The sequence below is a fragment of the Strix uralensis genome, chromosome 21 (genome assembly GCF_047716275.1).
Source record: "Strix uralensis isolate ZFMK-TIS-50842 chromosome 21, bStrUra1, whole genome shotgun sequence".
Taxonomy (NCBI): Eukaryota; Metazoa; Chordata; class Aves; order Strigiformes; family Strigidae; genus Strix; species Strix uralensis.
Window position 1 is genome coordinate 11,992,701 of NC_133992.1, and position 27,102 is coordinate 12,019,802.

General features: G+C 40.8%; 1 protein-coding gene across 2 annotated transcripts in view; it reads left to right on the forward strand.

Moving 5' to 3' along the window:
- Positions 1-27,102, forward strand: part of NEK6 (NIMA related kinase 6) — a 69,233-nt gene that overhangs the window by 34,024 nt on the left and 8,107 nt on the right. For both annotated transcript variants that reach the window (XM_074891576.1, XM_074891575.1), the window contains exons 3-8: positions 689-829; positions 2,166-2,228; positions 7,685-7,795; positions 11,328-11,436; positions 12,677-12,784; positions 22,660-22,754. In XM_074891576.1, the coding sequence (XP_074747677.1) occupies positions 689-829; positions 2,166-2,228; positions 7,685-7,795; positions 11,328-11,436; positions 12,677-12,784; positions 22,660-22,754 (627 nt within the window). The remainder of the gene's footprint in view (positions 1-688; positions 830-2,165; positions 2,229-7,684; positions 7,796-11,327; positions 11,437-12,676; positions 12,785-22,659; positions 22,755-27,102) is intronic.

The window sequence follows — 27,102 nt, forward strand, 5'->3', positions numbered from 1 at the left end:
GCTCAGAAGTAGGTGACAGCATCTCCCAAGTGACACAAGCAGGCGAAGTTGATGAGAGGGTGTGTAACTAGGGAGACAGTAGTTTGAGACTAATTAGTTGCTTACATGGAAGGCAAGACTTTATTTCCTTTTTTAAAAAGTAATTTAACTTAATTCAGCTTATGTTACTAATACGTTTACTAGGAACTAATGAATTTATGGTCAGAATTATCTATAGACTGATCAGCCTAGATGGAATTCTTGACCATCAGCAATGAGAGCAAGAGGCTGTGTACATCTGGTGATCTTCACTCTGTTCTTTACGTTTTTGGTAGCTGTTACTAGTTTTATGCTTTGGTTAACAGTTTTGTGCAAGTCTCTGCAGTTACACGTGTGTGCTTGCGGCTCTGTGCTGTGTGTTTATATTGCAGCTGCTCTGGGACAGTGTTGTCTGAAGTGGGAAAAGACAAGTGAAGGTGGGAAAAGGAAAGACAGACCGCTCCCTTGTCCATTGTACACCAGATCAACACCAAATTTCTTTGTCTTTCTTGCTGAGCAATCCTTACTGTGAGGAATTTATCCTCCTAAATGGGATTAGTCATAGAAACCGCTAGTTGGTGGTCATAAAGAAGACAGCTTGGGAATGCAAATTCATGTTTTTGCTTTGCTTTTTCTAGTTCATTGATACAATTTCTTTTGACTTGAACAGAGACATTTAACGTCGTACCCATATCGCTGCACACTGGCAGATTTTCAGATAGAGAAAAAGATTGGCCGAGGACAATTCAGTGAAGTTTACAAAGCAACTTGTCTTCTGGACAGAAAACCTGTGGCATTAAAGAAAGTTCAGGTGAGCATTTAAGTTTGAAGTCTTACTATTTAGCAAGTAGAATGGGAATGTTTTAAGTGTCTACACAGATTACTTTGAGTGAGATACCTCTTTCAGTATTCTTTTGTCAGCAGTAATAATGCAATAAAATGCTTTAAAAATTAAGAGTTTTAAGGTTTGGGAGCACTGGATGATCTGGTTTGATATTTTTACATTAAAAAACCCAGTACCCCTGCTTTCTTATTTTATTCAGTTGGGTTTTAGAGGGTGTGTTTGGGTTTTTTTACTTTTTTTATTTCAAGATAAGGAATAAAGAGTAATTCTTCTGAAGGTCTCAAAGCAGTTTTACAAATACTGATTAAGTCAGGTTAGTTCCATGGTGCACAGTTTACATCTGGATATGAGGTGAAGTGGCCCCACGGCTCCTGCCTGCCCCTCGGCTGTATCCTCTGCAGCCACCTTCTCCATGTAGCCCCTATATCCCTGTTTCCATTTTGAGTGTTCTGTTTGCACTGCATAGTCTTTATCCCTCGTCATCTTGGAGTGGATTTATGTTTCTAAAACAGAATTGTGTAGCAGTGGTGCAATTTCATATTTATTTTTAATTTCACTTTTTACTTCATGAAAAGGGTTCACTAATTTATAATTAAATGTGTGTGAAAGAACAAGGCCCTGATGGCCGTAGTCGTACAGCTGGGAGACTGCCATCTCGACACAGACGAATCATGAGAACACAAGAGCACGAAAGGGAAAAATGCCTGCACTTGCTAATTTTAGAAGAATTTCTGAAAAACTTCCATGCAAGCAGTATAGAGTTTTAACTTGGCTTAATGTATTGTGCAGTGTTCAGAACAGCATTTTATTTGAAGGAATTTGCCTTTAGTCCTTCAACACGTCCTTTAAACTCTTGTTTCTAGTGACTTGCTCTGATTATTACAGAATGAATATTAATGCTCAGTATTATTTGTTAATTATTACAGAGAAATCAGTGGAAGCTATATCTCTGTTTAAAAGAAAAAAGTAAACATTTTATCTTTACTATGTGAAATTAATAGTAACTAAGCTAACTCTGTTTTGTGAATTTGCTGTCGTGATTTTCAAACTAGTATCTTTATTTCTCATCCTGCTTAGACTATTACCTACAGGTTCTGCAATAAATTTTATCCTATCGCTAGCCCTTTTCAGTGGTTTCAAAATAAGGAAAACATTAGTCTTTCTTTGATCTAGGGATTGTGTGTATACTCATTACAGCTGAGGATACACAAACTGGGAGAGGAAAGATCAATTTCTTGTTAAAATATAAAATTTTTTTGTTGTTGTTGTTTAATTTTCATCTGTACATTTTTGTCTTTTGAAGATTTTTGAAATGATGGATGCCAAGGCTAGGCAAGATTGCATTAAAGAAATTGACCTCTTGAAGGTAAGAATTTTTGTGATTACTTTTACTGGTTTTTGTTTTGAGAAAAAAAAAAAATTGTTTTCAGGTTGGCAACAATCACTTGCCTGTTACGGTAAATAGAGCTTATGTAGCATGCACAGTGGTCTTAATAGACCGTGCTTTCTTTTGCAAGCTATAGAATGCCTACATGATGCAAGAATTTTGTCTTAAAGCTTAATTTTATTGAGTTTTCTGCCTATCATCTAAGGAATCTATTAAAAATCTTTCTTCATAAGAAACCCACAAGTACTCCTCTTTGTGAGGCATGTAAATTCTGCCCTTTATGCATTTTGATTTGTTTGTCACTTTAATGAACTAGCTAAATGGGAAAACAGTTTTGCATGTGCATGTCATGTATCTATATGTACACATATCACACATGAAAAGTAGTAGTTTAGATAAAGGCTCTGACACCAGAGAGTGTTTTTTAAGTAATTAAACCAACTAGTGATTTTTTTTTTTCCTGTCTCAGTAGTTTATTTTAAAATGTTGGTAGAAAATATATATGCATTGCACTTTAAATATCTGTTTTGAGTAAATGCAACAGATTGTAGAAGGCTAAAATTTTAGTTTAGTCAAATTTAATTCTAAAAGTATTAAATAATTCATTTTGTAAATGTGATTTTAGGTATTTCTATTTAAATTGTCGATTTATATTCATGCAGTTGTAGACAAAGCTTGAGTCCTCTAGACTGTAGTGAAGGCATGCAGGATAAACACGAAGATTGCAGTTTGTGTGATCCAGTTGTTTAACAGTCATGGAGAAAAATAATGCCAACATTAAGATTCAGAAAGAGAATTTGTGATATTTTTGGATTCTAGATAATCTACAGCTTTGTCTTGATCTCTGGTTATGGAAGATGTCATAAACTTGCACTGGATTTATTTAGAGCAGAATGTGCAAATTTTTGAGAATTGGAGGAGACTGAAAATGAAATACCCACAAAGACAGGAGATTCTAGAAGGTCAGCTCCCATCCACCTGGGTGGGAAGCCCAGAGGCTCTTAACTTCCTGAGTACAGCTCACCAGGAAGCCAGGCATCGCACCGGGGTTACCGGAGTGGCGAGTTGTGAAAGTGCGTACGATACGCTGAGCCACGCAGGGCTTCCCTATCCACTGCTGGAGTCAGTGAAATTACATCTCACACTCCCCACTCCAACACCATCACCAAAGCTCTCTAGTCTAGCATGGCACTATTGGAAGCCTGACTCAGCTCCTTTTGAAGTCAAAAGCTGTTGTATCTGTCTCTGAGCCAGTGTATTTAAGTTAAAAACCTCTGTTTGTCCGGAATTAAGAACTGTCTGTGTGTATTCTGAAGTCTTCGGTGGTTGTCTTTGGAGCAGAGTAGCATGTTTGCCACACTTACAACCTCTTGTTTATGATTTTTTTTAAATAGTAACTGTAGCTCTCTGGAGGGAGGGAGTTTCCATTATACCAGCAGAGTTCTGCTTTGAAAAATACTGGTTGATAAAATTGTTTTGCACAATATTTTATAGAAGACTAGAAAACATTTCAGTAAATTAGTTTAGTTGGGACTGAAGGGAGGAGCAGGAATAATTATTGACAGTCTACAGAAACATACCAATATGCTGTTTATTATGCAAAACACCACTCTGCTGGTAGCTTAATTATTTATTGTTGAATGTCAATGTATCTTCCTACTTGGACGGTTGTGTAGTACCATCCAAAGAATGTGAAGTTTGAGTATGTTAAAAAGTCAGTTTGATGAATCTTGTTGTATTACAGATGCAAAGGAGATATATTTCTTAGCATTGCTTATAGTTCACTTCTTTCAAATGACTATTAGTTTTCAACTCAGAGCCAACAAAATCCATTGAATTTAGCCAAGATGCATGTAGCTCAGCTTCTGAGAAGATCAGCAGATAATAAGTAAAAGGCTGTCAAAGTTGAAGTTCCCAGTTTTAGAGCCGTGCTGTTGATGCTGTGCGGGTCAGCATGTTTGCTAACCCAGCCCAGGCAGTTACTCAGGTTTGTCTGCAGGCAGGGGAGGATTGCTGTGTCAGCATCAGCGGCGGGCCTACACGTCACTCCGTGTCCTAAGACAAATAACTGATCAGATCGAAATATCTGCAAGTCATCTTTTGCTAATTGATGGCTCCCATGCTGCCTGCTCTCACAGCTTCATGGAAATAACCGAAGGTCTGTGTGTGGATGTGCTGGGACAGTCATGAAAAGTCGTATTTCAAGACTTCAGAGCTGCTTCACCAGAGTAGGACACGGGTCCCTTCTCAGGGCTGGGCAGTAGCTGTCACCATTTGTGCAGCGTGGGACAGAATAGTCCGTGCCTGGGCGTAGGAAAAAGTTTTAAAAATGAGATTTCAGTTCCTGCTGCAGAGTATGTGTGATCTCTGGCCTGGCTTCTGACGAAATTTCATGGGGTTTCTTGTTCTGTTGTGAGGTTTTCACATTTTGGTTTTCTCTAGAATAGTTTCTGTGCAGCTTCAGGAAAGTAGGACAAGTGTATTTTTCTCGAATGAGCTATTCTCAATAATTCTAATTTCAGCATTTTTAGAGTCATTATATGAAAAGTTTAAATACATTTCACTTCCTAAATTTATCAATTAAGGTAGTTGTTCTTGTGTCTAGAAAGCGTGAAGTGTGTAAGGACCCAATTACAGTATTTCAGAGTTGGTTTGAATCTTGCTCAACTTTACTTTTCATCCCTGTTGATGTGGAGTACATGTCTGCCTTGCAGTTGTCTAGTGTCTGGCCATGCAATATGGGATATTCATATTTTTAAAACTTTGATGCTACTTTTAAATTCTGATGTCTAGTACGAAGTATTTATAGATTTACTGAAACAACTTGCTGTAAGAGCTTTTCTTTCTTTGTTGTTTATATTTTTAATGTAGACCATTGAGGAATTTGTTGAAGGAATTACACAGACTTGCTGTAGTCTATCCCTGTCAAAATAATACTTCGTCTTTTTTGATGAAAGACTTTTATGTGACCATGGAAACAAAGGGGTTTTTTGTGATTTGTAAATGACTTATAATTACTCAAAATTTAATAGAAGCCAGACAAAATTGTGCATTACTTTCAGTGTAATTCTGTCTAAAAGGTTTAGGTAAAGCAGCTCAATAATGTGGCTGTAATCAGCATTTGGGCTGCCAGCACCCACACCCTGTCATTTAGAGGTGGCTTACCCTTCCCCATGCCTCTTCCTGACAGTGCTGCTGTGCATACACATCAGGCATTAACTACCATCATACTTCTAGGATGCATTAAAGAAATGGGAAATTTCATTAACCCACAATAAACTGTTTGTAATGTTTTGTGCATTTAAGGATTTGTGAGAATGAATATACTTTCTTTCTGACAAAATTCAGGTAGTCTTTTCCATGACACAGGAGTATACAATAGTTATAAAAAATCCTCAGAGTCAATATATTTATTTAAAATATGTTTGACAAAAGGAAGAGTGGGGAATGGATGTTTGGCTTATCCAGAGTGGTCTACCTGGCTGTTCTGGGAAAACAAGAGTTCAGTGGTCAGTGAATTGTAGAAAAAAATGTGTATTTCTGCATTCACACCTCTAAAAGGTTGTGGGCAGCCTCCTGTGTTTTCCAGGAGAGCAGAGAGCCTAGTGAGGCTCCTTCTAGAGCGCTCATCCCTCTGCTTAGCTTCAGCAAGGAGTGGTGTCAGCTGCTGCTGCTGGAAGGGAGAGTCCTCGGAGATCAGCTCATCAGAAGAGCTACCACAGAAGGGTGTTTTGTTTGTTTGCTTTTAATTTTATACAACTTGATCATAACAGAAGAAATATTCCTCTTTAGATCTAATGAGTTTCTTTAAATCAGTACAAACCATCAGTAAAAAGTGTGTACAGTCTCACAGAACGATTTAAATTCTTTGTATCGGTTAAGCAGTGCTTGGGTCTGAGTAAGCTGAGCTTTGTTATACACAATAAATGCAGTAAAGGCTGGGGTGCAGGATGGGACAAATGTTAGTGTAGTTGCTCTCCCAACAGTGTGTGGTCTTCATTCCCTGTTACAGTTGTAGTATTTTGATGTTGTGTTTTATTGGCACATGGTGCTGCAGCTTAGAAAAAGGCTTGTTCGCTACTTGGACTCCCCAGTGCCACTGGGAACTCAGGAGAGTTCCCACCCGAGCGTCCTCTGGCGAACAGAAAACATCCCTTGAATCGTGGGCTTGACTGCACCCACAAGAGCTGTTGGCCATACCCAGGCATCGGGTCTGCCGTGAGAGACCGTGCCTGAGGTGATGCGGGGGAAGGCGCCCTGATTGCATGAGGTGTTGGGGGCTGTTCTGCTCGTGATTTCAGTGCTTTTTCCGCTGGAAGTTGATCTTTGATCAATGTGCCTGAGAGCAGACATTTACAAAAAATTTCAACAGAAATGGTGGGCTGTGACACTTATTTCTTTATTTAAGGCTTGGGCTTGTGGGAATGTTCTTCTCCTGATGCCTGCACATGGATCCCATTAACGCTAATGTGTGCTAGTGTCAAGGCATTGCAAAGGAGAATCTATCCCCTAATGTGCATGCGGAGAGGAGTGATTAGCATGATGGATCATAACAGTGTTTCTTTTGGCTTTGTAACCCCTGGAATAGACAGATTGAGTCACAGCTGTTTAGTAGATGAAATGCTCACTTTAGTAGTTTCTAAATTTACTGCATTTTTGAGAGCACAAGAGAAAGATAATCTAAAGCAAAATGAGTGAGGGAGAGTGAATAGAGATCTAGATCCTACGTCATCTTCTAAGCGGTTACAGTTTTTCACTTTAAGAAATTCAGATATTAAATATTAAACCAGAAATTTTAATTTGTGGACCCTGTTTCTGAATTTAGCCCTGTGAGTAACGTGTAACAATCTGAGAAGATGCCATTTTTTAAGAAACACGGAAGGAAAAAAAATAATTAAAATATCAGTTGTGAATATAAGGAGCTATACTGAAATGAAAAAAGTAATTAATGAAGATGCAAGCATAAATAATCAGAAAAATAAACTGACGTGTGCAATTTGTGCATTATTTGCCTCCATCAAAGTTTTAATTAATTCTGTTGTGCTTCTGAGAGGCAGAGAGACCTCAAGGAGTGCTGTAATCAACAGTTGGGTTTTTTGTTTATATTTAATGGGGGAAAAAAAATCAGTTACTGCTTAACAAAGCTTCTTTCAGGACATTGCTTTTAAATACTTTGTGAGTTTACAATAGAAGAGGTGGTTTCACACTATTTTGGGCTGTATGGCTCTTTATTCAAGACACCTTTATTATGCTGTGCTTACGATAAATGATATTTCTTACAGGATTTTTGTCTATAGTAACTCAGAGCAGTTTGTAGTTGCACCTATTGTGAACTGTTTTGCATAATGATTACAAAAGTGGTACAGGTGTTGTATCTTGGAGTTGTCGTTACTACAGCATTGTAAATTTTCTTCTTGCCTTCCCTCTGTCTGCAGCAACTGAACCACCCCAATATAATTAAGTATTTGGATTCTTTTATTGAAGACAATGAACTTAACATTGTCCTGGAACTGGCCGACGCTGGTGATCTCTCTCAGATGATTAAGGTAAGGACGTGTCAGTTCTAGAGGTGCTACAAACTTTCAGGATTAGGCAGAGACACGAGGCAGAGGGGGTGAGCACATCTGTGCTAGAAGCACTCTCTCCTTGCAGTTGTGCACACCCACAGGGTGCTTCCAGAGCCCAAACCGAAGTGTCTGGTGGTGTTTTAAATACACGGGGCTATGCCACTTGCTTCTGGTCGCTGCTTTGGAAAGGAGCAAGCCTCTGTCTGTTTGGTGGGACGTCGTCGTTATTTGCGAGGCTGATTTATCCAGTCCGTGATTGATGGGGACGTTTAATTATTGTTAGATTCACGATTCGTATAGCCTGTCTGCCACTCTGAAGACATTCAAGGAAGTGTATTGACTTTCTTTGCAGTGGGGATTTGGGTTTGAGAAAATGTTTCAAGTACTTGTTCTTCTTTTATGTTGCTCTTAGGAATACTTGTATTGCTGCAAACCAGCTTTAGTTAAGCTGTTACCACCTGCTTTTATATTTTCTTTGACATGTTAATCTTTAGACATACATCCCTTGTGAGAACAGATGTGTTATATCATGTTTGTTAGCACTCTCAACCTTCTCTCCATGTTTTACCTGATTTTTGCCATCATTATTCTGTAATTATCATAAATGAATGTTTGGAAAGTTCTCCTCCTCCTTGTTGTCACAGTTAAAATATCTTATTAACAGATTTGTTTTCTTTGCCAGCAGAGCTATGAGGCACTAGGCCAAAGGCTGTCAAACAAGTTATCCATTTAGTCCATAGTCAATGGCTAAATTTACAGTATCCATGAAAATCTGCTCCATCTCACAGGAGAGTCCCCCTGGGCGAGCGAGCTGGGAACAGGCAGTTGGCAGAGCCGCTCCCGGGGAGAGCCCCGGAATTGCAGACACAGCCTCACTCCGCAGCCGCTCCGTAGCAGGAGCGATGGTGGGATCTGCCCCCAGCCCAGGGGACGACGACCCGGCGGGGACCGAAGCCGCACACGCGGGCTGGTGGCTCGTGCCAAAGGTGGCCGCTGGTGTCAGGGTCTCAGTTGTGCTCACCAGGGGTTGTGGAGACAGAGCTTGTCCCTCTGCCTGGGGAGAGCTCGGGCGTATTTTTATCTTTCGCTGTTTTCTTGTGGATTCTTCTATGTTTTGCCCTTTTCCCAACAGATCCTGGGAAACCTGCAGTTTATCTCAGACTTTTTGTAGTTGGAGTTACAGATGAGGAAGAACTGAGAGCAGGAGTTAGGGCTGTGATCATCCTGGGGTGTGCAAGTTTTTTGCTTTGATTTTTAAATCTTAGCTTATAAAAAGTTTTGTCCACATAATTGTGAGATATCATCATATAAAATATTTGCAATTTTTTGTCATTTACAGTTTTTAGTTTAAAACATTCCCTATTGATAAATAGGTTCATTTTATCTATCAGAGTTGGTTATTAATTTTTTAAAATTACTTTTTCTGCCATTATAAATAGGAGTTACATTTCCCAAAACATAATTTGTAGATTCTTAGGTTGATAACTTGAACAGCACTGGAACTTGTGTTCATTCTGCCAGCACTCCCCAGTCTGATCTGTTTTCTCATGTGTTTATCACAGGCATGAAGATGATGCCCTAGGTTTTTTCAAGGTCATATAAATGATGTTTTTCCATTGGTGAAAATCTTGGAATTCCATTTTTTTATTAGAGGAAAAAAACCCCTAAAACCAAGAGGGAACAAAAGTCTCCTCCTAAATATAGCTTTAACTGCAGGAGTGGAGTTTGCCTGCCTGCCCCTCCCTGTCACCCCCACGCCCCACCCACCCCTTGGGAATTTAAGTTTATGTGAGGATTTTCAGTTTCGTGAGGCGGTAGGAACAGCAGTAACAACACTCCGAAGGTGTGAGAGTGATAAAAACAGGGACTGTCTTTGTCACGCCCCTGGTGCCTGCATTATTTATGAGGTATTGTAAAGCTGATGTAAGGGAGTGCTGCAGGATAACCCACTGGAGAGTTGGGACTTTCTTGTAAATGTCAGGCAAATCTTATTGGACATGACATTTAGAAAATTATCACTTGTGGTCTTGCATATCCACTCTTAAATACTTTAATGAGAATTAAATAATTTTATCATGTATATAACACTTTATCCCTCACCCTCTGTAATTCCTCTGTGCTCTCTATCAAGTTTTGGTTTGAAACTGTTGCAATCTGTCAGATTTGCTGCCTGGGGAATTGCACGGTCGTGCCCCTTCGCAGCTGATCTGCAAAAGAAAATTTGCCGTTACTTGAGTCAAACACGAACCAGTAACAGCATTTCACATAAAATATAAAATGTGACAACGGACATCAGATGTCTGTACTGAGAGGAAAAAGCACAAATGCAGAAAGGGGCAACAACCAATTCCCTTTCCTTTATTCTTGCTCTCACACACTGCTGATGGAAATTCTCAGGGGTGCGATGCAAAAGCAATGCCGTTGTAGTGTGCTAGAAGGGTGTACAGTGTTTCAGAGGTAGTCGTTATCCAGTGACACCTTGTATATCAAAGGATGAGGATAAATCTTAAACCTCTGGAAGTGTGTTCTAAGTGTATTTTATTAATGCTGTGGATGAAGAACTGACTCAGTGTCTAGCACAGGAAGAAGCAGTGAGAAGTCAGGCACCACTAATCCAAAGCAGAGCGATATTGGGGCGCTTGGAGGGGGCGGTCCCACGTTGCCTGTCACGTACACGGCTGGTGTGTGTTTCTGACATGGAAAAAGAGTCATTGAGGATAGATAATGTTTAGTCTTCACTGCAGTGTGCAGCTGGTTATTTATTCCTGTAATAAGTTGCTTGGGAAGGATACTTCAGTATTGCAGAGAACCGTCACCATGCTGCACTCCTCCATATTGTGTGTGTTTTGCTTACGATGGTTTTGTTTGAGAGCTATTAGAGGAGGTCCATCGAATCCGGGCTCAGCTATGCTTGGCGCTGCATACATGCACACAAAACGGTCTTTTCCCAGGTCTGGGTGTCTCTTGATCAGTAGTGTCTTTCTGTCTCACTAGAGATAGTTCAGTTAATTTAGTATTCCTATTATGCATGAAATAGAATATCTTATTCTACCTGATTGCAGAAGAAACATGGATACTTCATTGATGTTCTGGCCACCATTTAAAAAGGGGAAACAGATTACCTTATTGTTGTTAGTAGACTGTACGATAATGAATGTTTACAAGATTTTTTTAACGATCTTTTGTTACTTAAGGCAAAATATTTGAGACGTTTGTTGTTTTGAGGCATTAAATATGTTTTGCAAAGTAATTAAGGAGATTAATGCTAATTATAACTGGTGTCCATTCAAAAATGTCAAACCTATTTAAGCATATTTTTCATAATAGTTGTTAATCAGTGAACTGCATTGAAGTTTACATAGAGAGAGAAGGAGTTAAAAGCTAATCAGAAGAAAAGCCATGCTGCTGCAGATCTGGAAGACATGAGCAACCTGCAGCTGACTAACACAAGTCCAGGAACGAGTCAATTATGTTGCTTTTTCACTGATCTTTTATTTATTTCCTCCCACAGTATTTTAAAAAGCAGAAACGGTTAATCCCAGAAAGGACGGTGTGGAAATATTTTGTGCAGTTATGCAGTGCAGTTGAACACATGCACTCCCGCAGGGTGATGCACAGAGGTAACATTAATTCAGTCTCTTTTCACTGAATAATAATATAATGTTCCAATTAGTAAGCGCCTACATTCAAAAACAATTATGCTGATGTTCAGCCAATGCATGTTTAGAGAGGCTGGAGCTTGCAAGATGGATTTCTCCTTCTGTCTCTTTGCCTCATTGTTAAAGGATTCAGTCCGAAGTGAGTGTGGTATTAGGAAGATGAGCTGCTTTGTATTCCAGACACTGATATTAAGTAGAAGTGTCAAACTTGCCATTAGAAAAGTGTCAGAAGTAAAATGCTGAGACTACTGGATACACTGAACTCTAAGAAATAGTCTTCATTATATTAGCTGTGACCTTAGAGAGTTTAGAAGAGGTTTTTTTCTGTCTTGCAAGCTTTTCTGAAATATTAATACAAATATGTCCCACACTCTCATAAGCTGTTCTCTATTTTCATTAATTATTTTTGAATCTCTCGTCTTAGAACTTTTCATAACTTTGAGCTCTGTCCAAAAATTACATTGCTGCTTTCAGCGTAAATGAAATGCTTTGTGAGGGGCTTGACCCAGGAAATGCAAATATCCCAAAAGGCACCAATACCAGTCTCTGCTGCTTGCTGTTTCCTTTCTCCTTTGAAGTAGTGAATTCTTCACTGTTTTTTTTCAGCAACGTGATACCTTTTTTGCTCCTTTATACATCCCCTGATGCAGTTTATCACTTGTACATGAAATAGGTCTGTAATTGGTGGCTGTAATCTGGAGCCTCGCACGTTTAGCCTCGGTAACTCAATCCTGACACGACTGCTTGGGAAACTGGGGTTCTAGTAATTTTTGCACTCCATTGAACAAACTGGGCTGTACAGAGCCCAGAATTTATGTATATGTGGGACAATAATTAGCCCGTGGTGTGAGGGGGCAATGGTGGGCAGTACAGTTTCCAGTAGAAAACAATCATTTCCAGAGAGGAGCAGACATGTTTCTTTGATTTCCATCAGTTAAAGAGGATGCCTCAATTCTGTTGTGCTGTTTCCTACATTTCCCCTCCCTCATTGGTATTTTTTGTGTGCTGGAAAGTATACTCTGATTTTTGTGTATGTGCAGAGCTTGAAGTCTTGGAAGATTCAGCCTATCAAAGCTATAAAGAAACATGGTTCTGCTCGAGCCTCTTTTGTCCAGAGAGCGCTCCAGGCTATGTTTCTACTGCGGTAGTAGAACCAAATAACCTTTTGTGAGTTTGACCTTTTACCTTTTTCTTCTTGCAGACATAAAACCAGCCAACGTGTTTATAACAGCCACGGGGGTGGTGAAGCTGGGAGATCTTGGATTAGGCCGGTTTTTTAGTTCTAAAACCACTGCAGCACATTCCTTAGGTAAGATGGTACTTGTCGACAGTAAGCACGCAGTGCTGTACAGTTGTCAGCTGGGGGGTTCAAAAAAAGTGGTGTCTGTCCTCTTACTATGACAGAAGCTTAATTCAGTGGATGCGAACTATGTTTTCTGTGATAGGCATTTTAAATACTCTTCATATGAAATTAATAGGGGTTTTTTTGTTTTAAAACTCCACTTCATTTTTTTTTTTCTGGAAGGTCTGGCCTGGTAAGTGTGTGATTTATAGCAAATGTAACAAATGCAGCTCTTCCACTCTAAATAGCATGTTTGCCTGCACTCTGCTTACTGGAATTAAATGTTACACCACCACCATTTTTATCAGATGCTGGTCAGCCGACTCACGCTGAGCAGGGGTTGTGACTGTCACCTGAAGCAAGGGAAGTGTTCAAAGCCCTCACGGTTCATCTGTTTCAAAAAAGGGCTTCACTTGAAACTCAGGCTTTAAAAATCCAAGTTTTTGTAATGTCTTCCATGTGTCTCAGGGTTGTTTTCCTGCTCTTCTGTCAGTGCAGCTAATTGTTCTTGTCAAAGTGTAGTACCTTATTTTTATTCTGTACTCTGCTGTGCTTTGGTTCATCCCAGCTTCTTGCTATCCGCAAAGGCAGTAGCGTCGCCACACTCCCCCATGTTAATGTGTTGAACAGAACTAGAGCTACTGGCTGTCTTGCCAGACTTCATGTGAAGTAGCCTTCTACTTTGATGGTGAACTGCTTTTCTGACCAATTTTGCAGCCATTAAGTAGTTTCATTTAGACAGATTTAACAGTTTGCTTATAAGTAAAGTTATATAAGTGTTAAAGTTGTAATTCTTCTGTTGCTTCTGTTTCCCTCCCTCTGAAGCCTCTTACATCATCATTTGTCATCATGTTTACTGGACCAGTCATAATGATTCATTTCTTGGGTTTTTTCTGTGGTTTACAAGTAGCATGATTATACCTCCAGCATTTTTCTGGGAATTGAAATTGAGTTCACTGGTTTAGAGCATCTGGGTTCTTCTCTCCCTCATCTTTACCTTTAGCAAAAATTACAATGCTATAGAAAAGTGTACAGTATATGCCATTCATTCTTTAAGTCTTACAGCATAAAGTATTTCATAATTGTGTCTGTAACCTTTGGAGAGGTGGCTGATTTTCTGTTTTATTAACGAGTCTGGTTTTTGAGTCACAAAGGTGCTTCTGTGTCACAGTAGTGAAGAAACTTTAGCTTTTAGTGCAGTATGGAAGCTCTTTCACATTTAGGTCTCAGTTGACTTTGGAATACACGACATTTGTTTCACTGTTTGTTTTTGTGCAATTTCCTCCACTGAGTGTGAGTCTTGCTCAATTATTTCTTATATGCCTACAAACTTAATTGATAATACTCACCATCAACGCTGGTGCTTCTCAGTGCACAGGCAAAGAAGATAGATACATGTCTTTGTGCTTAAAAAAAAAAAGTAATTTCTAGTTTACTTTCATAAAATATTAGGAGATTTCCCTTTGCATCAAAAGCTATCCTAGGATCCTCTTCAGAGAAAGTTACAATCACATGATCTGAACAGGCAAAAATATGATCATGTCTAATTATATGATCTTATCTAGTTTGACTGCTGCACTTATATTAATAAGAATAAATTGGGGCTTGGAAACTGGCTGCGCATGTAAGCCAAGCTTGTGACCTTTACCAGGGTTGCTCTCTCTTAATTGAGAAAGCTCGTGTAGGAAGACTTAAGCCTCTTCTGCAAGAACCTTACCCTTCCTCAAATCAACAGCATCCTGGAAACGGGTGAATAAGGTGCAGAACACTGAGGGAGCAGCAGTGAATGGTACTGGAGACAGTGCGTTGTGTTGTGGGACACACCACCATGTCCAGTGGTTCTTGTATCCAAGTAAAAAGAACACTTTAACAATCAAAAAAATATGCAGACTTGAAGCTTTTTTTTTTTGGTAATTTGCCAGACATACAGGTTTTGTAGCAGCAGGAAATCTACTGATCTTGGGTTTGGTTTAATTAAGACATTTGTTTAAGTAGGTGTGAGTGATGAACACCCTGCAAACCAGAGTGTGGTACCCGCGCGGACCCAGGCTGTGATGCTGGGCACTTCCCGTAGCCACGTTGCCCCGGCAACCGCCCTGAACCATCATTTCTCTGGCTGCTGACCCATGAATTGAACGTGTGGCTTATGCAAATATATTCATCTAATTTTTTTTTTCTTTCGTTGTATTTGCTAGCATCAGACTGGCATGAAAGGGCATTAGGCAGTACCACGACCCGTCTGACAGGTGTACCACCGGGCTGCGGCGGCGCGGCCGCCGCCGTGTCAGGAATGGGAGCCGTAATTAGAGCAAAGAACAGAATGAACGTCAGATGAATTACCAGGCAGCAGATCATATTTGTCAGGAAGGATTGCATACATAAAAATTAAGTGACAGTACATGCCGGGGTAATGAAAGAAAAATGAAAGATTTGCCCGTACACAGCTCGCGAGATGCTCGGAGCGACGGCGGGATGCCTGACCGGCGGCACGGCCCGGTGGGAGCATCGCCAGGGCAATGGGCGACTGCTGGGCAGGGAAAGCTCCAGCCCCTGGAAAACCTCCACGGGCAGACCTGCACCAGGGGAAACGTGGGCACCTCCTGTCTCCTGGGGTAACAGAACTGCGCTGGGAGAGGCAGCGGTGGGGTGGAGTGGGGGATAAGCACCAGAATCCAGCCAGGCGGCACCACTTCTGCCGCTTTCCCTGTTCCCCGCGTGACTTGTGAGAGAAGGCAGGAGATGCTTTTCCGTAGGGGAGAGCTCTTCATGCACAAGCTTTACCAGAAATCTCCCATGTTTAAAGGTAATGAGTGTAGCCAAGGTGAATTTTACTACTACTTGTTACAACACGGTGGCTTATTCTTCTTCCTTCCCTAATTTAAGCTCCCCTGTAGGAGAAGCTCCAGGATTGAATTTAATGGAGACAGACTCCTGTATTGCAGAAACTTTATTGGGGGGCGTAGGAGGGAAGAGGGGCACAATTCAGCATGAAGTGAGGAGGAATGCTTTTTGCTTTTTTTTTTTTTTTTCATTACTGCTTATGATTTTCTTGAAAAACTTTTATAGCCTGTTCTTTTGCAGTTTATACTACATTCATAGTCTTTTTTTTTCTTTCTTTCATTTGTATGGTTATTTTTTTCCCCCCAGGAGCCATATGATACATGTTTGACAGACTGTTTCACTACAGAAAATTACTATACTGAACCCAGGGCTTTGCACCCAGAAATGATGAAATGACACCTGGATGCTGGAGTTCAGGTGTGCGACACCATGCCCTTTGGGTTGATTTTATAGTACTGGTGTGTGATGTGCTTCCAGGTGTCATCTCTTTCATCCAAGATTTAATAGGACTAGGAGTATTTTTTTGTCTGTTTTTAATGTTTGATTGTGTCCATTATTTATTTTGTTGATCTATGACGTGGGTATCCAGAGGAATATATTGTCAGTTAAGGCTATTCTAATATGCTTGTGGGAAAGTTTAAGTCATTAACTTTGCTAAAAAACCTAATTACTTATAAGACAAAAATTACAAATAGCAGAGCACATTTAAAAACTGCATAGACTTTAGAAAACTGCATAGGCTTTGGAAAACTTAACAGTAAGCAGGTAGACTTCATTTTACTACAAGCTGTAATAAATATAGAGAATTTCCATTAATATTAAAATGGGTAACTTTATTGTGAACTGGTATAATGCCCATTTTTAGCCAAAGCTTCTGACTGGCTTTACATATTGAAGAAAAAAGAGAAAAGTAAAACACAAACCAACCTCAAAACCAAAAAACAATTTTACACAGAATAGCCTTGTTTTGGAGCAGATGATTTATTATTTATTCTTGGGCAAGAGTAAACTTGGAGCAGACTTTCTTTTGGGGGATGCATATAAGTCGAAGCTTCCCAGTTTAGAACATGCAAATAGCAGTGGATTGGAGTACGTGGGGTGTTACACGTTCCTTCTGGTTTCTTTTTGGATACGAGGATCAACAGGGAATAACTGCAGTCATGAGAAGAGCTCTTTTGTGGATGGACAATTTGTCTCTCTTATTTTGCTTGCCAAGCCAGTTTGCCATCTGAAAAAAATCACAGTACTTTAAGGAGCTAGTAAGCAGCACTTGTTAAGAAAAAATGGGCACAAGAAATCTGCTTAAAATTTCAACAGCTGATGTTCTGTGCATTTTGAGAAATTTTGGCCCTTTGGTCTGTGCCTGTAGTATGGTATTTGTGGAAGAAAAGACTGCTGCAGAATTACTGCAGGTATATTATATTACCTACATGTAAAAAAGAAAAAGAAAAAGCTTAGAGCAACAGGTCTTGTAAAAACAGCTGCAATATTATGCAGAAAATATTTATTCTTTTTTATATTTTTTTCTTTTTTTTCCCTCCTTGAAACAATTAGTGGGGGTACCTCACACTGAGATTTGAAGGCATTTAAAGTATCTTTTAGTGCCTTTGATGACTGTTGCACTTCAGCTAATTCCCAAAAGTTGAGCTAATTCCCAAATTATCCTTTTGGGAAAAGACCTCAGCCTTCTTGTTGGAAATACACCCCAAGTAATGCAAACGTTTAGAAACAGAACCTGATGAACTAGACTTCTTTTAAATAATGCTGCAAATTTTTCTTGGTAACCTACAAGAGAATCTTGGAGAGATGAGGCAGGCGGGAGTTGTGGACTTTAATTTTCAAGCAGAATTGCTTCCCTGCTGTGTTTGCACCACTGGACATTACTAAAACATACTAAAGTATTTTTCTCAACTCTGTGTATGTTCATGGAATATGTAATAGTGTGTCTTACATGTTAAAGCTAAGCTAATAGTTCTGGAAATAATTATTATTTTAAAAACTGGGCGATATTTTGTTATTCGTGGATGGCACCTCATGTTTTTGAGCATAGTTCTTTGCCTTTTACATTTGTAATGAGCATGTTTCAAAAATCACAAGTATTTCAAAACATTGCAAAGTTTGTTTTGACAGAAGTGGAACATCTCTAGAATGAAGGAATGCTTTAATCAGTATTACCCCTTTGAGGCCCGCGTTGTGCTCTGATATCTCTTGGTTTGAAACTGGGAATACTCTGTAAAGATACAATAAAGGTCAGAATTTGTTAGGTTCTTTCATATTCAGAACTCTGTTCCCTGCTGTGAGAAAGAAGAGTGGTAGATTCAGAAACACTGTTCAGCTCACTATTAAAGATTAGCTGGAAGGTGCTGGTGAAGGCAGAATAAAAGCTTTCCTTATCACTTGTTCTTGTACTTCACAGCCAAATCTGGCTATGGAGTTTGATTAATTTCAAGAGATGCTTATTTTTTATAGCATTTTAAAAAATCCAACATACAGAGCCTATTAAAATATTTGGAAATATTGTGCATTGATTTCAGTCTGATGACAAATCTGCCTAAAGGTGTGGGAGAGCTGCTGCTGCAAGAGACTTGTCTGTGGTACATTAAATTCAGTGAATGAGACTCTGATAGAGCCTCCTAAAAGTATGAATCGGATTTTCTCTCGTTTCTGCCTACGAGCAGCTAAGGATGAATTTCACAGGAAGCACTGATCCCTGGCTGAACTGTATTTGCACAGGGAGAAGCTCTGTATAGGAGATAACGATCCTGTGTGTGACTGTACTGATAACCCAGCTGCTGTCACCTTCACAACAACAAAACTCCTCTGATTCAAGCTGAAAAATGTTTTCAAAATGGGTGAGCCTGATCTTTCCTGCGTAGTGAAAGACTTGCTGAGTTCAGAAGTAACACAGCTCTTCACCTGGGTGTTTCTGTGGCAGATGTGGGAATTCAGCTCAGAGGGCCTGTGCACACTGGTTGCTGTAGTTGCACGGGTAGGGTTTTTAATTCAGACTATATATGAGAGGAGAGGAATTTGAATTTTATTTTTGAAATAACTTTGCTGCCTTTGCCTGCGTGTTTTTCTGGTGAAACAAGAGACTCTGCTCCTAATCTAACTGGAAATAATTAGCATTTCCCTATCTTGGGTGTTGCAGATATCCCAGAGCTGTTCTGTTCCGTGTGGGTGTTGTAGCTGTGCACACAGACAGTGCTGGGGAGAGTAGGAAGAAACGTTGTTCTGGTATCGCTGAAGTAGGCTGATATTCAAGTGAAGTGTTTCAACTTTCAGGAATAGAATGGGAAGATGCTTACTTAGTCATAATCTTCTCTACAGTTTTGTGACCTTTATAACTTTAAAGGCATTACTTTACCACCTGGTGATTAATACTGAGTCTGAGCAATATTTTGTATTTTCAGCAGGGGAAATGCCAAAGAAAGTTCCTGATTAGTAGTCTCCGATTAGACTATTCTTGTCAAATTGACTAATGTAATGCAATGGTGAGCCCTGACTGATTGCACTGGAAGCCTTGTGCGCTTTTCTAGAAGGTGCTCATTATAGGAGATTCCCACGTAATGTTGGACGGGCCATAAAGAGAATTGGGCTTGTCAGTCTTTTATCATGACAGTTATTTAAAAATTAATGCCTCAGTTTTGAAACGCAGAGACCTGCTTGTTCGTACATTTGCTGACAACACCACAGTAATGATAGGTAAATGTGCAAGGTAGACTTCATAAAATCAGCTCAGGCGTGGACTGCTCCACAGGCCCATTACTATAATGGAACAGACTAATGCACGGAAAATCAAATACGGACGATAACGCACTCATCCATATTATAAACCCCGTCATTCTGCTTTGATCGAAGGTCGTTTTAAGGCATTATGTGAAATGACAGTTTTAGCCTACCAAGCAGAGCCCTGCTAACGTGGAAGGCAAGGCCATAACTTTAGAGCCCACACATTATTATTTGCTCTGAGCTTGTCACGCAGTGACCCAGAATAACTGATCACAAGAACAGCAACGGCCCCTGGCACCAGCACTCCGAAGCACGAAGACTTTGGGGGGCAGGAGTGGGAACGATCTTCCTGTGCTGCTGTCGGCCCGTGCTCAGCTCCTGTAGTTGCTCTCAGTGAAGGGCTGGCACGTCTGCTGCTCAGCTGCTCCGTTAGCTCTCCTGGCAGAGCTGAGAAGAGCAGCAGCACTGAGAAGTTGAAGGTAGGGAAGTGTCTTACACACTGGTGCCCAGTGGGGACTTCCAGAACCATCCTCCAGAACTTCACATAATGAATCACCCTTTCTTTTGCAGCTGCATATTTTTAAGCAGGAAAATGAATCAGTGCTATTCCAACCAAGTCAGAAATCTGGCAAATGTGTGGGGATTACTTGGAGAGCTGTGCTGTCCATCGTGTGCATCTTGCGTGCACGTGGGAGAGATCCATGGAAGCCTTGTTGGGCTCTTTGAATGAGTCCTCTCTGCTCTTGGTGTTCTGTCAAGTTACTCTGTACAATCTGTTAGAAATTAGCAACTATTAACAGAACTCTGGTCTCATCCATATATAGAGGCCTTTCACTGGCAATTAAAACCAGCCAGATCTGGGACAGTGTCAGTCTGGCATGCTCCTAGGCTGGATGTGGTAGTACTGAGCATGGAAGTATAATCATCTCCATGTGTTGTTTTTCCTGTGTTGCAGTTTGTATAGAATTTGCAAAAATGTAACTTCTCATTAGGGTACTCTTCACATTGAAAGTGAAGTAATTTCTTATTTGAATGACCTGCAAGCACAAGCTGAGTTTATCATATAGAGCAGCTGATTACTGAAAGTCCCAGGGGACCAAATAAATGAGCCAGTCAGGGCAGCAGTCCCCTTTCTTGGTTACTTGTTCTATTTTGGTAAGTAGAGTTTTATATATGTATTCCTGTAACGTCTTATGTTTCACACTGATGCCATAGGATTAATTTCACACTATATGCTACATTTCTGAATAGCTCTGAGTAAAAATTGTTGTGGTTCAGTAGACTCAAGGTTTGGGCATATAAATGTGTGACAAAAATGTAGAATAAAGATTGAAGGGTGCTGGTTTCTGGGGGAGGGTTGTTGGTTTTGTTTTGAGGTAAGCTGCCTAGTTTTCACCCCAGAGAAGAAAATGCCTTGGATATTTAAGGTGGAGTGGGTGGTGCAACGTGATCCCAGTTTACCCCACAGAAAACTTAGGGGCTTCAGAATGCTGATGTGGTAGAGACTTCAGTAATGGGATAAACTGGGAGGATCTGGTGCGTATGGCATCCATACTTCCAGCAAGACCTACATGTGGGGGGATGTTGGGGATGCTTTGGAGTAAATTGGGTAATTGCATGCTAGTGCTGACAGTACTAGTTTCAAATCAATGCTCTTTGTTTTGGCTAAATAACTTAAGAGAAGATTTCTGTATTTCTCCAGTTTCCAGCTTCTGTTAGGACGCTAATGTACTGAGAGTGAGTACTGCCCGACTCCTCAGGTGCTGCCCCACGTCCAACTGTTCCTCTGGGTCTTGGTTTTTATAAGTGCTGTGAATTCCTTGGGGCTGTAAACGTCTTTTTGTCCTGTGAGGACAGGCCTTGTACGGTGCCTGTCTCAAAGGGATCCTGGCCTGTGTTTAGTTTTCTGGATGACGGAGGAATGCCGTTCAGCGTTGGACTCACGTGTGTGCTTGGCACGGCATGGTCTGAGCTAGAGGGACCCCGAAGTGATTTTGCTCAGATACAGCACTGATAGCAGCAGCTCTGTGCTGGGTTGTCTGTGCCCTCGGTTGGGGTGGTTTTTTGCCTTTCAGAAAGTTGTTGCTTTCTGCCCCAGAACTCATTTGTTTCCTACAGTGTGCGAACCCCTCCTTAGGAGCATTGCGGGAAGGTGGGGGCTGTTCTTCCCCCTCCACCTCTAACACCATCCTTCATCTGCTTATTAGTCTTCCAGCTGTCTGCAGTCAGCATTTCAAATGGAGAAATTGTAAACTGAATGTTATAGGCAAATTAAACATTTGCCATCTTGTGAGGAAAGGTCTTTAATTAGGAGAAGGATACATTCAAATGCCAAAAGCGAAAAAAAATAAAAATTGACAGGGGACAGGCAAGCAGGGGAAGCAGGAGAAAAGAGAGCATATAAAGTCCTTGGATGTTTTAATAAATGATGTATCTGAGGATTATTTGATGTAGTTGAGACTGCCAGGATGTCTTGTATTTTCAGTACCACAACTGAAACTTATTTAGGATTTAAAAAAGAACCTTTTTGAGGTAAGGAGTTTATTAATAATTTCCTGTAACTTCTGTCCAAAATGCTGGAGTAAATTTCTTCTGATAAAATACAGACTTCTGGAAGTACATAGAAATCCCACAGCTTCTGATGTGACTGCAAGTTGGAGCAGTGTTTTAAAGTTTGGAATTATTATCTTGGTTCTGTCAGAAAGTTTTTGAATACCTGTCTGGTGCTGGGCTTGTTACTTCCATTTCTCTGTTGCGGTAAATGGTCTCCTTAAGAAAGGGTACCCCGCCGTACCTGGAGCCGCTCTGTCATGCCGCTGGCGCAGCGTGGGTGGGGTGAACGCTCAGTGAATGGCTGTCACGGGGGGCTTGTGTTAGCAGAGCACGTTCATGACACCTGACGTGCAGTTCCAGTGCTGTTGAGTGAACCAAAGGAGGATGATCCTTTACGATTTGCTCTGTCCGTCTGAGAGACTCTGAAGGTACTTGGAAGACGGGGGGGGGGGGGGGGGAAGAAAACGTTTCTCAAATTTCAAAAATATAGAAGATATTTTCAGTAATGTTCACCAGTCCTCTAGCTCTATATGTGATGATATATTTGGTTCTACGCCTTCAAAACCATGATGTTTCCAGATTTTTGTGCCAATCTCTTCTAATTAGCTATTTGTGCTAAACCTAATCCTTTAGTGAAGTCGAACTTCTGTATAATACAGGTTTCACAGTCACTTTTTAAGATCATAACTCCTCGTTTGTTTGTTTGTTTTTTACAGTGGGAACTCCATACTATATGTCCCCAGAAAGAATACATGAAAACGGCTATAACTTTAAATCTGATATCTGGTCTTTGGGCTGTTTATTGTATGAGGCAAGTATCTTCTAACGTTTTTTCCCCAGGTTTGTCTTAACCACACAATACGGTAGAGGAATTGAGGAGGTCAGACTTACTTTAGCTTAATTGTTGAGAAACTTTATGAAAAGTTAACTCTTCTTGTGCTCATCATGTGCCTTTTTGCATGAACAACAAAGGGATTGTGTCATACAGCACAGTACTTGCACAAAGTTAAGTCAGTAGGTCACAGTAGATGTTCAGGCTATAGACATAAACAAGCCAGCTCGCTGCATTCTTTCTTCCTACTGTGAGCAGAGCTGCTATTAGGGCAGCATATTCATAGTTTCTCCTCAATACTGCTTTTGTTTTAAAAATATCAGATTCATTTGAATGTAAGCTACTGGTTTGTTAAATTGATTTCTGACCAGTTGGAATATTTTAATTTTGGGAGCTTTCAGTAAAGAAAAATAGAGGTTTTATGTAATGTGAAATCAGTTTCTCTGTTAGGCTATAGCTGGCATTTTTTCTAATTGTACATTGTCTTCTAGCCAAATGCACAGATACAAAGCAGGCACACTCCGTATGAACTACACGCTTAGTGTGCAACTTTTTCTTAAAAGCTGTTCCGTATAATCTGAAAATAAGTGCTAAGATTTTGTAACGGTACTTTGAATTTTGTGATTTCATTTTTGGCAGGGATCAAAGGGTATTGAACAGTCTTGTACTCGTTTATAATCCAATCTTAATCTTCTTTTAGATGTATGCATCTTTGAATTCAAGCGAAAGTGCATGTCAACATTTAGAAGGCTTTTATTACAGCCCAGAGAATTAAAAATCCCTGGGATATTTAGTAGTAAGAATATTGCTCACATCCTCTTTGGATAATAAATTGTGTGAACTGATGACATTTTGCTTCTTGCTACAACTTCTTGTAACCACATGGAATTAGAGAATAAACAGAAATGTAATTTGTTTTGTGAGCACATCAGATATGAAGACTACTATAGTTAAGCACATACATCAGCTAGTTGATTAAACAAACCTCTTAAGACAGTATAAAAGTAAATTTTCCCATAGCATTGGTCTTCCCAGCAGACCTTGTCACTGCTACGTACTTCTGGGAGGAACACTCAGCCCACATGACTAAACGCTTGTTCAGCGAGGTGACCCCCAGTCCTTGGTGTGTTACCAAGCCCCGAGTCGTGCAGCTCGATAGGTGCTGATTTACTGCTGCAGAGTGTGAAAGTGCCATGGGGTGTGTGTCTTCAGTGAGAGAGGTTGGTGCTGGGAACTCGCTGACATAAACCAGTAAACTCCTGCTGAAGGCACTTGGGCAGTCCTGGGGGCTCAACTCCAACAGCTCTTTGCTTCTCGCATGTAAGATGGCAGCACAGCCGGCCCGGATATGTTATGGGCTTGAGTGTGGTCTAAAAAATGCTCTCGGGGGGAAGAAACCCCACAACTGCCCATTCGTTTGATACTCCTATGAGTGTCCATCCAAAGACTGTATCTCCACAGTGCTTCAGGCAGCCTGCTCACAACTGCTGGCTGCTGCACACTTGACGTGGCACAGTTTCATTAAGGAGGAAGCTTTATCGGGGTGTCTGGTGTAAACGCCCCGTAAGTCACCACAAGTGGGGTAGAGTCCCAGTGTTGGCCTTACTAGGGCCAGCAAATGGCCACTAGATCTGCTGAAGGGAAGAGCCACTTTGGTGGAGATGCTGGAGCCCGACGCAGTTGTGTCACTGTTTTATTATTAAAATTCCATGGGATAGGAGGGAGAGAAAGGGTGTCAGACACCCTAGGTACTTGATCAAAAATATTTGGAAAATTGTGAGCTTAAATTGAGCAGCTTTGTGCCTATCCTCAAATTCTTGCTGCCTCTAGTGAAAGAATTCAAGACCTAATAATTCCCAAAGCAGCAGCAACAACATATCATCAAAAACTGGTATGTTTGAATAAAGGATGGTTTTGCTTGTAGTGTTTTAATGAGATACTGAAAACTGGAATGGTGCAGTAGAGCTGTATGTCCCTGGGTCTGCTGGTGGCGCTTGAAAAGGGGTTTGGAGACTCCTCTGTGGGGGCAGGGGGAAGGCAACCTCAGCTCCCCGTAACTCATTATGCTGATGGTTCCAGGTACACTTCATGGGTTGGGCCTGAAGAGGAGTTCTCGGTTTAAGGCTTTGCTGAGTTGGGGACTTCGGCCCTGCCGTGGTGTGTTGGACTTGCCAAGTCTATCGGCAACAGTCAAAGTCGCCCGAGTTGGACACTGCTACTCGTCTGCTGCTGTCGTGTGCAGCTTCTCCGTCAGGCTGCTCGGAGTCAGTTCGGAGGCTGAGCGCTGCTGGAGATGGGATTCCAGATTTATGCAGAGAGAAATATTTAGCGTTGTGCTAAGATAATGTTTTTGTTGCAGGCAATATGGTCCCCTTATGGCACAGTAGTCTTGGTACTCCTTATATTTCAAGAAGCTGACTTAATTGCGCACTAAACATAATTCTCTGGTAGGAGTAGCAGTACTATAGTAACATGTGAAAGATTTGGCATGTGAAGCGTTTTTAAATTTACTTCCTACGTAGGTAAGCCTTAACTTTGTGAACAGGAGCTGTGAGATCTTGCAAATTCCAAGGAGGACTGGACAGTTACCAATTTTGTGTTCAGTAGATAAACAGCTACTTGACTTTTTAAACTTTCTAGAATTTGGAAAAATTAGAAATCAAATTGGTATGTCTTTGAAGGAGCTGTATTTTATCTTCACTAATTTCTTGTAATGAGAATGTTTTTCCATTTGGCTTAGAAGTAAGGAAGCGATGTTTGTTTGGTTATGAGTCACTTCTGATATTTCTCCAGATAGATTGTGTAGATAAGCTGCGGAGAGCTTTAATGTACAAATTGCCTTCAGAGACACGCGTGTCCACTGGAATCCACTTAGGGCACGTTGAGGGGTTTGGGATGTGATGCCACGTAGCACCACTTAACTTTGACATTGATAATCATACAGTGATTTTTATTAAATCTTATCAATATAGTAGTAACTGTCTTCATCCCTCACTTCCTGTAGATATCTTGTCAGCAAGATCACTTGGAGGGGATAAAAATAAGTTGTTAATTCCCAGAATATAGCTACAAGCAGTGACTTTAGCGGTTCTGGCAAGACGATCAATTTAAGCACTAACAGCGATTCCTATATACATATTTTTTAACCAGTCATACTACATGGTGGTCATTTGAAATGGAGATCTAGCTGTCCTGTGGTAATTGCTCTAATCAAAATGTCAGGAGCAAACCCCAGCGTAGCATCACGAAGTGTTGTTAGTGAGGGATTTGGAGCGCCCGTGTCACAGCCCCGCAGACCTCGCTGTTTTAGGCAGAACGTGTGTGCCACCTCTTGCCATTTGAATTTCCTGCATTTACCACCCCAAAACCCCATGGTGTTCCTTTTTTATTGCTCCTCTTTTGCACGTGACTGCTTAACTAGACTTGGAAGGAAAAGTTAATGGGAATTGAGAAATCCTTTTCAACCTTACTGGTGTTATTGACGTGTGTATTGAAGTCTCGGAGACCTTGTTTAACCCTTGATTGCTGTCTGTGCCTTTCCTAATGTGCCCATTAGTGTTTTTCTTGGAACAATCTTGTGTGCTGGGCTCTCCAGTTTTGTTTTAATTGATTGAGAGCAGTTTGCTATCAATCTTTAATTGGAGATTAGAGTCTCTAATTGGAGTCGTAATTTTTTTCCCCCACTGATTAGCCTGTTAGTGTTATGACAGTAATGAAATAATGGTGATACAACTTCACCTTTTACCTTCAAAAACTTCCAAAAGGCCATGAGCATGGGGCTGCCATGAGCCACACGAGCCTGTTCGGTGACTCCTCAACCTCAGGTCTGTAGGGTTATGGGGAATGGCTTGGCAGTGCTACTGGTAGTAGTGATGAAACCAGAGAGGTAACGGTGCCCGTTCCCCAGCCCAGTTTGTGCAGCTGTTAAAGGCCTAATTCCTCTTCTCGCCCAGCCTGCAGCAAAACGTCACTAGCACCAGATATCTCAAGCTACGTTACGTGAAGCATTACAGACACAAAACTGAGCAAGCCTGGGATTTCCTGAGGTGTTTTGGGGAGCTGTGTACTCAGTTCGTTAGGTCCTTCAGTGTAGTTTGGGTGCCTTTGTATATTTGTTATTGTTATTTATAAGCCTCTCTGAGTATCTGATAACTACCTCTGGAAGAACTTCCTGAAAAATACTTTAGTCTGGTGGTATATAAGGAGATAACCTTGGAGATTTGGCCAGAATACATCTTACTACTTCTCGTAATGGCTCAGAACTCATTGCAGAGGGTCTCTTACCCCTGCAGGGCTGTCTTGCACGAGGTGATCCCTGCAGCTGAGG